General features: G+C 30.2%; 2 protein-coding genes across 2 annotated transcripts; both read left to right on the top strand.

Moving 5' to 3' along the window:
- The first annotated feature begins 6,643 nt into the window (after nucleotides 1-6,643).
- On the top strand, nucleotides 6,644-10,615 carry LOC114177955 (signal recognition particle receptor subunit alpha-like). Its single transcript, XM_028063575.1, has 9 exons — nucleotides 6,644-7,852; nucleotides 8,589-8,673; nucleotides 8,783-8,878; nucleotides 8,984-9,136; nucleotides 9,232-9,339; nucleotides 9,474-9,593; nucleotides 9,869-9,994; nucleotides 10,080-10,163; nucleotides 10,250-10,615. Exons 1-9 carry the CDS (start codon nucleotides 6,870-6,872, stop codon nucleotides 10,373-10,375), a joined length of 1,881 nt encoding a protein of 626 aa, XP_027919376.1. The 5' UTR covers nucleotides 6,644-6,869; the 3' UTR covers nucleotides 10,376-10,615.
- Nucleotides 10,616-14,902: 4,287 nt separating this feature from the next.
- Nucleotides 14,903-15,953, top strand: LOC114175036 (early nodulin-55-2). The gene is made up of 2 exons (XM_028059792.1): nucleotides 14,903-15,218; nucleotides 15,341-15,953. Exons 1-2 carry the CDS (start codon nucleotides 15,020-15,022, stop codon nucleotides 15,742-15,744), a joined length of 603 nt encoding a protein of 200 aa, XP_027915593.1. The 5' UTR covers nucleotides 14,903-15,019; the 3' UTR covers nucleotides 15,745-15,953.
- Nucleotides 15,954-16,068: the final 115 nt, after the last annotated feature.

The raw sequence follows: 16,068 nt of genomic DNA, 5'->3' as shown, positions 1-16,068 counted from the left end.
CATACATATATATAGATACATAATATATGCATTGCTTTCTCAGACCCTCCCTCTCTTTAATTATCTCAATATCAAAATGACCAGTCAAAGTTTTCAAATGAATGGCCATCAGTGTCACACATATGTTAGATATATTCTATCACTTGCAGATTTTTCTGTGGCTATGCTGATAAACTGGTAAAAAGTTTCTTTCAGTATATATCAGTTAAGAAACAAGTTCACAGAATAACAATGAAATGCTTTAAAAAGTAAAATTAGAAGGCAGTTTTGTCATCAGTGTTGTTTGTTGATACATATATATATAATATGGTAGGATGCATGTGCAGTGATATATCCAATATAGCCGGCTACACTTGTTCTTGTATTGAACTAAAATATATAATAAAGAACACTAAAAACTATAGAGACAGCACAGAAGTGATCCTGAATGTTAGCATTATTAGGTTGATTTTGACTAAGTTAGAATGAAATAGATTTAAAAGCTGGATTGGAAGATTGTGTAACATGAGGTAGCTTAGCGATAACTTCAACGTCCTGAAAGTGTTGAATGAAAGAAGAATAATTTATGTGTGGTTTTGGAAGAGAGTGAAGAATAGTTTATTGGATGTTGAGAAGGAAAAAGAGGGAGCATTAAGTTCTTTGTTGTGAGGTTTAATGGATTCCTTGAGAAGCATTAAAAGTGGCCCCAAACCATTAAGTTGAGGGCTCACAAGAAAACGCTACCTCTTGTCGCCTCACTTTTGTTCCAGAGTGCTCTTCCTGATGCTGCAACGCTCATAAATGCTGCACACAATTATTTTCTCCAACCATGCATTCAATACAAAAACAACTGCTAAATCAATTTAACTTTTCACCCCTCATGGGTCAACGTTAGGTTTCTGATACTTATTTTTTAGGTTTAATTAATAGTAAGGTACCCAGTTTGGTACTAGAGTGTCAAATTGGTACCTGCTTTTAAAAAAGTGTCAATTGCATCCCAACTTTTGAAAATTGCTTCAATTAGGTCTCTTTCAGACAGAGTTGACTAACGCCGTTAGTCAACGTGCCACGTGTCAATCTGTGGTTTTTTTGATTTTTTTTTTAAAAAATTTTAATTTTTTTTTTAATTTTTTAATTTTTTTTTAAATTTTTTTTTAAAAAATATTAAAAATGCCACGTGTCAAGTCCCTGTGTGTGCCACGTGGCATTTTCAGTGCCACGTGGCATTGTAATGCCACGTATCAGTGTCACTATCAGATGCCATTGTGATGATTTCGATTTAGTCCCCATTTATGTTTTTTCGTTTCAATTTAGTACCTACTTATGTGTATTTGATTTAATTTTGACCTAATAATTTTTAATAATTAAAATATTTTTTAATAAAATTAAAAGTAATTAAGTATAAAAGTTTAAAAAAAATTAAGTATTTGATATTTATATTAAAATTTAGTGGTAAAAGTCATTTTAGTACTTATAAATAGCATAACATTCATACAAATAATAAATTTGGTCTGAAATTGAGAGAAACATTATAAATATTAGTACTTAATTTTGTAAAAATATTTATACTTAATTATTTTTAATCTTATAAAAAATGGATTACAAAAATATTTTAATTATTAAAAAAAAATTGGGACAAAATTGAATCAGATACACATACTTTGGTACTAAATTGAAACAAAAAGACATATGTGGGGACCAAATCGAAATCAACATAATGACATCTAATAGTGACACTGACACGTGGCATTACAATGCCACGTGGCACTGACAATGCCACGTGTCACACACAGGGACTTGACACGTGGCATTTTTAATTTTTTTTTTAAAAATTTAAAAAAAATAAAAATTAAAAAAACCACAGATTGACACGTGGCACGTTGACTAACGGCGTTAGTCAACTCTGTCTGAAAGGGACCTAATTGAAACAATTTTCAAAAGTTGGGATGCAATTGACATTTTTTTAAAAGCGGGTACCAATTTGACACTCTAGTACCAAACTGAGTACCTTACGATTAATTAAACCTATTTTTTAATTGAATTTTTATTAAATTACTTTTTTCTTATCTAATATTTCAAATTTTTACATTTTCTTAATTGATTTTTTCTTTTCTTTCATTTTTGTTCATTTAGCTCGAAGTGGTAAAAGAAAATGCAGGTTCTCATGTAAAACAAAGAATAACAAAGCAAAATGGAAATGGTGTCATCAATGAACATAACGACCACCTTGTCTTATGTCAATTTAATATAAACTATGAAATGATTTCATATGGATATGATAATGAAATCTCATATCTCTTACCATATTGATATAATAATACGTTATTTAATTAAAAAATTAAATAATAAATATTCAATTATAAAAATTATAAAAAAAATTCATATTAACTAATTTAAAAATACTTAAATTAATAAAAGTTGTTAAATTTAATTAAGTCTTTTACCTAAAATGTCATTTATAGTTATTATGTGCTGACTATTTTGTTTTTCTCCTCACTTTTTTTAATCAATCGTGTAAAAAAACTAATCTATTTCCATTCAATGTGTTAATACCTAATTAAAAGTTTTTTTTTATTATTACATTATGGTCGCTTTCTAAGCGTTAAATAATATGTACTTGTTGAACAACTGTTTTTATTTATAAAACGAAATATAAATTGTTGTACCACATGGCATGTGGGTTGAAATACTAGTCCTGTAAGTATTAGAATATGTATATAATAATGCAGTACTAAAAAACTAAAAAAGGTGTTGTTAGTTCTTTAGACGTTAGCAATACCTGAAATGAATTTCTGAAGTTAGCAAATATGTTACACTCTCAATTTTACAATATGTAACTTCTTTATGATAACACTTTATTTTAAATTGGTGTTATTGCCGGGCTTATTTAAATTATACATTTTCATATTTTTTATTTGTATATTTTTTTGGATGTATAAATATATTTAAAATTTTTAATATGTAAATATAAGTATGCTAAAACTGAAAGAGGGATTAATTACGTTTATAATTAATAAATATTAAAAAAAAATCTAAACCTGTTAAAATTTATTATAAGATTTATTTCTGTTTCCATACGAACGGGAGAATATCTAAAGAAATGCATAAATTTTAAAAATAAACATTGGTTGTAATTAATAATTTTAAATATGTTTATTGTAAAAGATATTTTTAATTTGAAAAATTAGAATAAAATAATTATAGTCATTAATTATTTTAAAATAATATTTTTTAAGATTGAGTTTAATTGTCATCATATTTTCATAAACGAATACTACAAACAAATTATATGTTATTAATTGACACGATATGTGAATAATAAAAAAAAATTGTTGAAAGTTTGAATTTATTGACTAACAACAAAATGTATGTCTCGTGGATCAATTTTAGAGATGATCACAAAATCCTACTAATAATGACAGTAATTACTCGTTCTTAATAAAATTTATCCATAAATATCACAATTTTGTCTTATCATTTTTTTTCCTCTTCCTCCTTTTTTCCTTATTTTCTTTTTTATCTTCTCTTTTCTTACTCCTTTCCTCATTCTCTCTGTTTCATCCTCTCCCTCCTTCCCTTCATCCTTGTCATGTTTGTCTTTGACTCTTCATCTTCTTTCTTTTTCTCCTCTTCCTTTTTAACTATCATTACAGTCACACAATCGTTGTCATTGTACCACCGTCACACATTTTTTATTTTCTGTTATTATTTATCCTCTTCATTATCCTCACATTCATTCTCATATTCTTCTCACACATACCGCTTCAATATATAAATAAAAAACATCACCAAACTTAGCAAAAAAGTTATCGCTCATTTTACAAACGAATTTATTAATAGGAAAAATTATCGATAATATGAATTACAAATTATCCAAGGATTTACTAACATATAGATTTAACATATAGATTGTGCAATACATTATCATCAGAAGTATTTATCGACAGTATAAATTATAATTTGCCAATGAATCTCACTAATAGATTTTACCGACGGAAATCCGTTGATAATTTAAATTCTAAAATCTGTTGGTAAAATCTAACGGTAAATTTTGGTTTTCTAACAAATTTATTTTCGTTAGTAAAAATTTGTTGACAATTTAAAATATTCTTGTAGTGCAAACCCTAGTAAAGAAAATTCTCTCTTTCTTATTATTGTTATTGTTATCAAATTTTTAAACCATTAATATTTGTTGAGAATCCATGTGTGAGTTTAAGTCTAATGTTGAATGGATATAAGAAAGTTGAGCATCTTATGAGATACAAGACTCGCCTACTCCCTTAAGGTGTGTATGGATGAAGTAATTTAAAAGAATAATTTACATATTTGGATAATTTGAATGTTTTTTAAAGTAAAATGACTTGTTTGGATGAGAAAATTAAAACAAGTTGAAACTAATAAATTCTAAGTTGTTATTTCAAATATTTAAAATAATAGAATTTGAAATTCACAAAAAAAAAGGAAATTGAAATTTCATAAGTTGTGTAATTCCTCATTGGTAAGGATAAAAAAAGGTTGGGGTCGACTCAACCGATAATCAAGACAAATCATGTGTGGTTAGAGGTAGTTTGGAGTTCATAAAATTGTTTGGGTCTTGTGAGCTACTTGGTCACGAAAGGGAAGCTAGTTGGTTTTAGTGTGCATGAGTTTGATAAATTTGATGTTTTGCATGCTGATGAGATCTGAATTGTTTGATAAATCTAGTTTGATGTGTATTGTTGGGGTGATCTTTTATGATTTACTTGAACGTTGCATGTTATAATGTCTGTATTCGGTTGGATTGATCTTGTGATATTTGAAAATAATTAGAATTTGAGTAATTGAGCAATTCAGTACGAGCTTCAATGTTTTTAAATTATTTTTGAACCAAAGTAATAAGAGAGAAGTATCAAATTGATCAATTAAACAAGTCCAATTTTCCTAGTATCACATAGTGCATTTTATGGTTTTTGATACAATACTTAGCGGTAAAAGACTGGCTCTGAGCACTAGCCTCATTGTGCAGGTTTAGGAGCATTTACAGTACAGGTCGTTGAGCGCCGATTATCGATTTATGTTGTTGAGTGCTAAAATTTGTGAGGGCTTGGGCATTGAGAGGCACCAATTATTACGAAGGGAATGACACTAAGCGCCAGTTTCCCTTGCTGGTTTTATTTTTGTGCCTTGTTAATAATAAATATGAGAATGATGTTAAGAGCATGTGGAATGATGATGTTTAAAGAGTTTTAAAGGAAATTATTTGTGATGATATTGTTAGTGTTTGCCCTGATATTAGAGATGTCCGAAAAGAGGTATCCTGAACTCAAATAATTATTCACACTCAAGTAGAGTATAATGAGTTCTGGTAAGAGTAGTCTTTGGATTTGTTATTTGGTCTTAGGCGTGAAAGGGATTAACCTTGTGTGTATGGATGTCAACAGAGCGGGTAGGATACGGGTAATAGCTCCCTCGTACCCTACTCGCTGGATAAATATTCGTCCCGTACTCATATCCATATCTGTCGAGTATCCGTTATGCGGGTACCCGCATAATTTGTTAATATCCACGGATATTCACGGGTACCCGCGGGTATTTACAAAAAATAAAAATAAATATTTAACAATATATTTCAATCGTAAATTCAAATAAAATACAATACATAAGGTTCATAATTTTCAAATAAAATCCAAATAACCCATTTAAATAGTGTCGAATGACAGTTTACAAAAAAATGTTTTTTTTTAAAAAACTAATTGATAGAAACACAACTCATTCAAAATTAATATGTTAATATTTTAATCATGTTTTTTTATTTTTTATTTAATTTAAATTAGGTATAGCAAATACGGATATTCACGGGTACAGATACTATGATACCCACACCCGCCCCATTAACATGTGGGTATTAAAAATACTCATACCCGTTACCCGCGAATATCTATTTTCTACCCGTTGCGGGTTTTATCCACGGATACGAAATTTTTTGACATCCCTACTTGTGTGTGGTCAGATGATCACCCCTTGAGGCTATGACTTTGCAGAGTGCAGGAACCATCACAGGTGCATAACTCTAATGAATTGAATTCTATATCAAGGACATGTATTGGATAATTGAGTTAGTGTCAACTGTTTGTATGTATATATTTGTGTGTGTTAACTATGTTTAGTAGTATTTAATATGCTTTAATTGTGTAAGATAAATCTTTTGTATACTAACTTACTTTGTGTTTGTGTTATTTGTCTCTTTCTTTTGTGATAATCATCTATTTGATGAAAGCAAATAAAATTGAAGGTTTAGAAACACTTTGAAAGATGAGGAACCATCACTTAGAGTAATGAAGATCGCATTAATATTAATTAATCTTTGTATAAACCTTGCACGTTAGTTTAAGTCTATAAATAATATATTTTTATAATTATATTTTTTATAAACTTGTATTAATATACACTTAAATTATCTACTGTAGATATAAATATATGATGAAGATTTTTTTCCTTTTCTAAACTGCTAAAATATTACATAAATTAGTAAAATTGTAGCTTTAAAATGATCTTAAATTTAAAATGATAAAATTAAAAGATTTGGAAGACAAAAGAAAAGTAAAAGATAATAATAAATCTTATAAAGAAAAAGAAGATGGGTAGTTTCAAAAATAATATCTGTCTAACTTTTTTAGAGAAAAATCAACCTCGAAACGACGTCGGCATAGACGGTCCGAGTCAACGACGGCGTGCGCGGTTTCCACCGTCCCTGGAATCAATCAATTTAGCACGTGTCAGTGCGTATTCCATCATCATCTTCTGCATTTTCCGTATCCTCCACAAACCTAACCCACCTTTTCCATTTTTTTTTTCAATTTCCCAAATCAGAAAAAAATCTATCTCAGACGGAGGCATTGCAGTGATCAAAGATGTTGGAGCAATTACTGATATTCACGCGCGGAGGTTTGATCCTGTGGACCTGCAACCACTTCACCAACGCGCTCAAGGGGTCTCCGATCGACACGTTGATCCGCTCGTGCCTCCTGGAGGAGCGATCCGGTGCGGCGAGCTTCACCTATGATGCTCCTGGAGCCTCCTACTCCCTCAAATGGACCTTCCACAACGACCTGGGCCTCGTATTCGTCGCCGTCTACCAGCGCATCCTCCACCTCCTTTACGTCGACGATCTACTCGCTGCCGTCAAGCGCGAATTTTCTGGCCTATACCAACCCCAAAAGACCGAATACCGAGATTTTGACGAGATCTTCCGCCAGCTGCAGATCGAGGCCGAGGCACGCGCCGAGAATTTGAAGAAAACGAATCCCCTTCCCGCGGTGGCTCCTCAAAGGAAACAGCCAAACGGCACGTGGCAGGGGAAAGGGAAAAACGCTGGAACAGAAAAAAAGAGTGATGGGGATGGGGATGGGAAGAATGGGCGTAGAATTGAGAATGGTGGTTTTGTTGTAGCTAAGAATAATTCTAATGCTAACTTGAAGAGTAGTGGTAATGGTAGTGTGAATATTGGGAAAGAGAATGAGAGTGCTAATATAGGGGCTTTTGATGTAAATAGGCTGCAGAAGCTTAAAGGAAAAGGGCCCAATGGAAATGGGAATGGGAAAAAGAAAGAGGCTGTTGTTGCTGCCAAGGCTGAGCCAAAAAAGGTGGTTAAGAAAAACAGGGTTTGGGATGATTCTCCTCCGCAAACCAAACTGGACTTTACGGATCACCTTGATGGGGAGGGAGATGGGGATAAAAAGGTTGACTTTCTGGCTAAAGAACAAGGGGAGAGTATGATGGATAAAGAAGAGGTTCTTAGCAGTGATAGCGAGGTTGAAGATGATGATGATGATACTGGGAAGGATAGCAAGCCTGAGGCTAAGAAAAAGGGTTGGTTTTCGTCTATGTTCCAGAGGTAGGATTTCATTGCAGATGTCGTGAAAATGTGAAATTTGTCTTTACGTATTATGCATTTCATTTGTTTTATTATTGTGTTTCATTTGCTTTATAATTACTGCTTTATATAGTACGGGTTTGGTGGCGTGGTTCTTGAAAAATTATATATGTGCTTGCTGTGCATTGGATTTTTCTACTCTTCTGTGACGATTTTGCTGTTTTTGTCATTGTTGCCTTTACACTGATATCTGGAGAATTTGATTGTTTTGATGATTATCCCTGTGATCTGGTACTGGTGACAAAAATTATGTGATAGATTTTATTGAGTTGGAACCTTGTGGATATTTTTTTTGACATGTTAATATGTAATACGTGATCTCTCCGAAAGATACATTCATTGGCAAGATGCGCAGTGATTAAACTAGTTGTGTTAAGAAATTTAGGAAAGGAGTTGGGATAATAAATTGTTGGGGGGAAAAAAGGTTAATGGAATGAAATAAATTAAGAGTTATTCTTGGTCGTACTTTTGATAGGGAACTATGCGGCATTTTGAATTAAGTTCCGTTTTTGTAGATTTAGGAATGCTGCCTAGTTTCCATTTTCCTTTTTCTGGTATCGACTGGTTTGATGAAGCTTGTTATGTTGTTTTTGATGCAAATAACTTGCACCTGCTTTTATTTTTAGTACTTCTTTGCAATTTCCTTCTTTGAACTGAAAGGAAATATAAGAATATTCATGTGCATCTTTATGCCCAGTATTGCTGGAAAGGCCAATTTGGAGAAGTCAGACTTGGAACCGGCTTTGAAAGCTCTGAAGGACAGGCTCATGACCAAGAATGTGGTATGCATCTGTCCTCAATATAATTAATATCTAAATGGTTATCAATTGTTTTTTTTTTTTTCCTGTTACGGAGCTTGCTAATTTTGTGTACATTTTGGGTCTCTTGTAGGCCGAGGAAATAGCTGAGAAACTATGTGAGTCTGTGGCAGCAAGTCTCGAAGGCAAAAAGCTTGGTTCATTTACAAGGATATCTTCAACAGTGCATGTGCGTTACTATCCTTTGAGCTGTCAACATGTGATACTGGCGTTTTCTTTATATTTATTCCTTAACATTCATACTGATGCTCTATGGTTTGAAAAATGAATACAGACAGCAATGGAAGATGCACTTGTTCGTATTTTAACCCCAAAGCGATCTATTGACATATTGAGGGACGTGCATGCTGCCAAGGAGCAAAGGAAACCATACGTGGTTGTGTTTGTTGGAGTTAATGGAGTTGGAAAATCTACTAATTTGGCTAAGGTACAGAAAAATCATATTATTTTCTCCTATTTATTTAAATTCCATTAATGGGACTTGCTTTTTAACCAGATATTCTATTTTGTGCATTTGGGTAGGTTGCTTACTGGCTTCTGCAACACAACACTAGTGTCATGATGGCTGCGTGTGATACATTTCGATCGGGAGCTGTTGAGCAGCTGCGGACACATGCTCGTAGACTTCAGGTTTATACTGATTTTACTGCTAAGAGATTAATGCAATGCATGTACACATACTACATTCACACACATATATTATATATTTATATCATGATTAGTTATTGGAAACATGTAGTCTTAGAAGAAAATTCCCTTTTCAGATCCCTATATTTGAGAAGGGCTATGAGAAAGATCCTGCCGTTGTGGCAAAAGAAGCAATTCAGGAAGCTTCACGCAATGGTTCAGATGTGGTTCTTGTTGATACAGCTGGCCGTATGCAGGTAATTATTGCAGTTATTGTTATTGTCAATTGCTTGGTGATTTTATGAGCGTTGTACAAAGTACTGAGGGACTGCTATGATTTTTTATCCCAGTTTTAGGTTCCTATGATGAACTCTGTATATATATATATATATATTTTGTATTTTGTATATTGGAATAGCGTACCACCCTTGTTTTAGGTTGAAACCTGTTAATCTGCTTTATTTAGCTGTCATCAATGGAATTTATTTCAATGGTTTTACATGTTCATCTGACTGTCAGTGCTGGCTTTCAGGATAATGAACCATTGATGAGAGCCCTGTCAAAGCTCATCAACCTCAACAATCCTGACCTTGTCTTATTTGTTGGAGAAGCACTGGTTGGTAATGATGCAGTTGATCAGCTTTCAAAATTCAACCAGGTTTGGTTCTACATAGTATCTGTGCTACCACATTGTTTGTTTTTCTTTCCTACATCTTGGTTATTGAAAATCTGTTTCACTGCAGAAATTAGCGGACCTCTCAACATCTCCCACACCCAGATTAATAGATGGGATCTTGCTCACAAAATTTGACACTATTGACGATAAGGTATTATGCATGTTCAACAAGGAAGTGAAATTTCTGCTGACCATTTCGATCTCGGTGAAAATTTATTGACATGTTTCCTTTGTCAGGTGGGAGCTGCACTTTCAATGGTTTACGTATCTGGGGCTCCAGTGATGTTTGTGGGCTGTGGACAGTCCTATACTGACCTCAAGAAACTGAACGTCAAGTCAATTGTGAAGACGCTCCTTAAATGAGGGATCAAAATATAGGTCTCATGAATGTTTCTGTTGGATGAGTAACTTGATTATCCCCTAAGACCCCATTGCTTTGTAAGACAGTATTGGAGACACGTTTGTTGTTGTTATTTGTAATCTTCTTTCCTCTTTCCACCAAGAGAATGACGTGTTTAACTATGTATCGTGTCGTATTTAATTTTCCTCAACTTTATAGTCCATGCACAGATCATTCAAATATTCATAGCGTGTTTTGTCAGATTTTGTTCATGTGATTTTCCTCTACCTACTTCTAATGTTATATTTTGATTGTTATAAATTGGTGTACATGTGTTATATACTTAAAAAGAAGAGTTGTCAAAACGGATAATTTGGTTTGATTTATCACCAGTTGATGATTTAGTGAGTCAATCTAACTTAGTTTATTTTTTAGTGAGTCAAAAAGATTTGAATTCAGTCAGGTCCATTATGGATTGACGGGTTAAACGGGTTGGTTTAGAGTTTCACTTAATTAAAAACAATATATTTTATTTTAAGTTAAACTCAAATTATAATTCTAACTAAAATTTAAATAAACTTTAATACAATTCAAAAACAAACAAAAATAAAAAAATACAAATTATTTGTGTTGATTAAAAAAAACAACTTAACATGATCCAAATGTAAATTCAACTTAATAAAAAAAAATTTGTGTGATCCTTTTATCTACATGTTAGTGAGCTATCATGGTTTACCACAGATTCAACCTAGATGAGCTGAGTCAAAAATTAACCCGTATTAAAATTTGTAAAAAAGATTTAACCTAATCCAATCTGAATCCGTGATAAGTCAGGTTAACTCGTAAGTTCCAATTCATTTTGACAGCTTTACTTAAAAGGTAAAACAATTGAGTTAAGAAAAAAAAAAGAAAAAAAAAACTATTACGAGCTAGAATTCCTTTTCATGATTAATCTTTGATGAAAAGAGAAATCGAACATTTTGATTATTGTATAGTTGTACATTATAACTCCATTTTGTATGATTAATTATATTAAAACAATAAATTAATTTGCACACATCAAAACTACTAAAATATGTTTATAAATAAAATAAAACGTGGTTTTATTATATACTTTTGTATAATGTAGATTTATGTTTTGGAAAACAAAAAGTGTACCTACAGAAATAAATGATAAAAGCTTTTTTTATTCTAAGGACAGGTGAACCACGAGTCCAGTCTAATTTGTTACACTTTAGTGTAATATTTTGTTTATTTATTTAAGTTTCAAGTTTAAAACATATTTAGATATTTTTAATTGAGTTTATATTAATAAAAAATTATTTTGTTGAATATATAACATCGGTATATTTTTTGATTGGGTTTGTCGTAACATATTTACGATGATATGAATATTACTTGATGTTGTTTATTACTTACCTGTTGTTACATTGAAGATAAATATATGATTTAATTAATCTTAAATTCATAATAAATTTAAATATTTTTAATTGATTCTCGATTAAATATTATATCTAATATTTAAAATATTTATATTTTTGTTTATGTTTATCATCGTAAATTGAAGTGTCATGATTGTTTGATTATGTAGTTACAAGAAAAAATACCACGAACTCGAAGATCAAGAAAAATAAAATTTTCACTTAATTGATTTGATTTTTTTAATATTTAATTTATAAATTAAAACGGAATTAAAGATTCAATTAAAAAAATATTAAGATAGTTGGTATTCAATTTATTAAGAATTCAATTAAAAATATTAAAATCTAAAATTTATAAAAAACTTAAAACTCAATTAATTTCTTTTTATTTTCACACCGTAACTAATAAGTAATGATAATGCAAATAGTCATGTCATATAGTTATTTAAAAAATAAAATGATAAAATTTTTAAATATTTAATAAAACTTTTTTAAATAGAAAATCAATTGAAAAATTCAAATATGAAAATTTAATACTTTATTAAATTTATCATTTTAAACTTTAATATTTATACTATTCATTTTAAGTGTAATAACTGATATTATTAGGGATCCTAAACACTACTTATCATGGTTTATTGCATGTCTAAAATACCTATAGTCAAAATCTTGCTCCGTTTAATTAAAACAAATAGGACATATATTACTTGTATTAAATTGGTATATATGTAACATGTTAGAGCTCCTTATGTAACCACACATTAGCAGATCTAAACTTGGATAAATCTATTAAACTAATTATAAAATTATATTTGAAAATAAAATTTAATTAAAATATTATAAGTGACTATTAATTTTTATCGATACTAATAATATCTAATGAACTAACAATTTTTATTTTGATAAATCAAAATTTTGATTAAGAAGAATAAATTGATTATTTATTTTTATTATCTTAGTAATTATTTATGATTTCTATCAACTTAATATTAATAATGTCTCAACAAAAATTAAATAAATATTATTATTTATTAAAAATAAATGTTAAATAAAATACATTATGACAATTTAATAAATTATTTTACATCATAATAAATTTGAAAAAAATAATTTCAAATTAAAATCATGACATATTTAAACTTAAATTATTTTATTAATACATACAATATTTCCTTTTTAAATTTCCTTTGAGCCCCGATAATAACTACGTAAATTGTGTATTTGGCACCTGTATTTGAATGTGATAATGTCCGTTTTTTAATTGTTAAGGTTGAACTTTAATTTTGATAATACTATTAATGTAAAAAAGTTATACTAAGCAATTAATGATAAATCATTACAAAATACATTTGTTTTTTAATGTGTTCTTATGTATACTTTTTTATCAAACGAATATTCCTATATCTGTATACAGATGGTTTGATGCTCAATTGTTTTGAATTATGTATACTTTTTCTATCTCTATTCAAACATTCTTCATCTTTTCTACAGCTACAATAAGAGCGTCCATGAGACAAATTGGAACAGGTTAATTTATATTTTTATCTTTGTTAAAATCAATTTTATTAATCTGATTCAACTTAATTAAAATTGCGATAATTTTAAACTGACTTGTTAGCAAATATATATTTTAAAATACATTTCACGATGCATAATTTTAAAAAAATTATAAGAATAAAAATATAGTATAATGTTATTATTTATTAAGTCGTGAGAAGTTATATTAATTGTAATCCATAGTTTTTAAACTATGTAAAATTATATTGTAATCCATAGTATCAAAGTATATATGTTATAATTATTAACATGTGGCATTTGCGATTGTGATAAGTCACTAAGACGAACAGGAACATGATATTGCCTCTACTTTCAAACGAAATAACAGTAACTCCTCACAAAAATCAACAGTTATATATATATATATATATATATATATATATATGTGAACACTAAAAGAGACCATCCATGTTTTTTCTATATTTCAGAAAAAAGATAATGTAGTAATATAATAGTAAGTATTAAATAATTTATGTTATATTATGTGGTTAGAAAATATAAGTGATTCTAAAAATATAAATGAGGTTATAAAAGAAAAATAATAGCAATGATTGTAGAATTAAAATAAAATACAGATTATGTATTCACACCAAATAAGATATCAGCCCTTAATATAAGGAGTTAAGAGGCATGAAATTTTAAATTACATGTTAGTTGGCATTTCACTTTGCAAAAAGAATGGGTTGTGTTTGAACAAATTTGGTACACAGTTTAATTAAATGCTTATTTAATAAACTCTTTACATATATTGGAGTGAGTAACTTAATTAATTGATTATTTGATTGGTTATTATTAAGTGAATGATTTATTCTGTGAAACTCTTATTCAATTAAGTAAAAGAAAAAACGAGAAAGTTTGACCTATGAAGAATATTTAAATTTATTTCTTGAAGAGATTGGTTAAGAAAATAAAACTAGGAAGCTTTTATTAAAAAGTGTAGCAATTATTCTTTTAAGGTAGTAATTAAAAGTTATCATGGCTGTACATTCTTATGATTCTTTTAATAAACATATTAAACATTAATTAATGAATAAAAAAATGTAAAAATATTTAACAACTTTTTTATATTATAGCTCTATCATATTTTTTTACGTTTCTACAGACAGATTTTTTCTGATTTTCGTTTATAACTTAGCGATCAACCTTCTCATTTTATTTGGAAGGGTACACTTTATTTTTTTTTTCGAAAGAACAATTTTTATAATATTTTTTAGATAACATATATTATTGGGAAGAAATATTCACCGATAACTTTGTTTGTGGCTATTTTAATTTTTTTTTTATTGTAAACTTGATTCACCGACCAACATCAATGTTGTTTCCTTTTCTTTAGTGTCTATACTAAAATAGAAATAAAAAACATTTTTTTTTCAAATAACCCTTTGCCGTCTTGTTAATTATTATTATAAAAAGATGGAATAAAGTAAAAAAAAAAAAAGAGCAAGTAATATATACCCCAGGATTGTCTAGGAATTCGTTTACTTTAATAATTAATTAGTGATTTTATATAGCTTTTAACGAAATTTATGTGCTTACATCCTAAAAGTGATGAAAAGGTGTTTCCACCATTGCCATGCTGTGATTCACAAAAAACCCTATTTATTTACTACTAATCAGCAACACAAAACCCATTGCCACTACCACTACTGCTACTGCTACCAGAGCTTCGCACATCTCTCACACTACTCAATGATTATGGCTTCATGTTTAGCAAATAATGCATCTCCATTTCTGGTGATGCTCTCAATGTGTTTGTTAATTTGTTTCTCTGAAGCCAAACAGTATGTGGTTGGAGGCAGTGCAAATTCCTGGAAGACTCCTCTTTCCTCGCCAGATTCACTCAACCACTGGGCCAACTCTCACCATTTCAAAATCGGCGACACTCTCGGTATATATATTTTTCTTTATTTTCTTATATGCATGTATGTCTCGAGATGAATTGAAAGTCTCGTAAGGTTGAGTTAAATTTAAATTTTACGGTTGTTGAAGTTAGTGTATGTATATATGCAGTATTTAAATACGACGAGAGAACTGAGTCGGTGCATGAAGTGAACGAGACAGACTACGAAAGGTGCAACACGGTGGGGCAAGAACATGTGGTGTTCAACGATGGCAACACCAAGGTCTTGCTTACAAAATCTGGATTCAGACACTTCATAAGTGGAAATCAGAGTCACTGCCGCATGGGGTTAAAACTCGCTGTGGTTGTCATCACCGGCAAAACCAAAAACAACCCTACTTCTCCTACTCCTACTCCTACTCCTTCTCCTTCTCCTTCACCATCACCTTCACCATTGTCATCAACACCTTCACCGTCACCTTCACCACTTCCAAATAATCACGGTGTTAATGGTAGTTCAAGTGCTGGATTCATTATGATGTGGTTGTTGGGGGTGATGATGTTACTGGTTTAATTTCGGAGTATGTTCCGTGTTTGCATGATAATGTTTTCGTGGCTATATATATGCGACATATATTTACGTAGTTAATTAGGTCAAGCATTTTTATTCTTGTTTTTTCAAGTGTCAAACATTTTCCTTTGATGGGAAAAAGGTTGTTTGGATGAAGATTCCTGGTCTTGGTGGTTTTGAGATTGAATAAGTCGTTTGGATTTTTAAATGCACGTGCGATGGCTCTTCCAAGTCATTTTTGTTGCCTCTTGTTCTGTATCTTACTATTTTGCATTAATAAAAATAATTTCCACTCACCTACGACATCTTTTTACTCTGCTCAGTGTG

This window comes from Vigna unguiculata, chromosome 3 (assembly GCF_004118075.2).
Source record: "Vigna unguiculata cultivar IT97K-499-35 chromosome 3, ASM411807v1, whole genome shotgun sequence".
Lineage (NCBI taxonomy): Eukaryota > Viridiplantae > Streptophyta > Magnoliopsida > Fabales > Fabaceae > Vigna > Vigna unguiculata.
The sequence above is the reverse complement of the archived record's forward strand: the minus strand, read 5'-3'. Positions and strand labels throughout refer to the sequence as shown.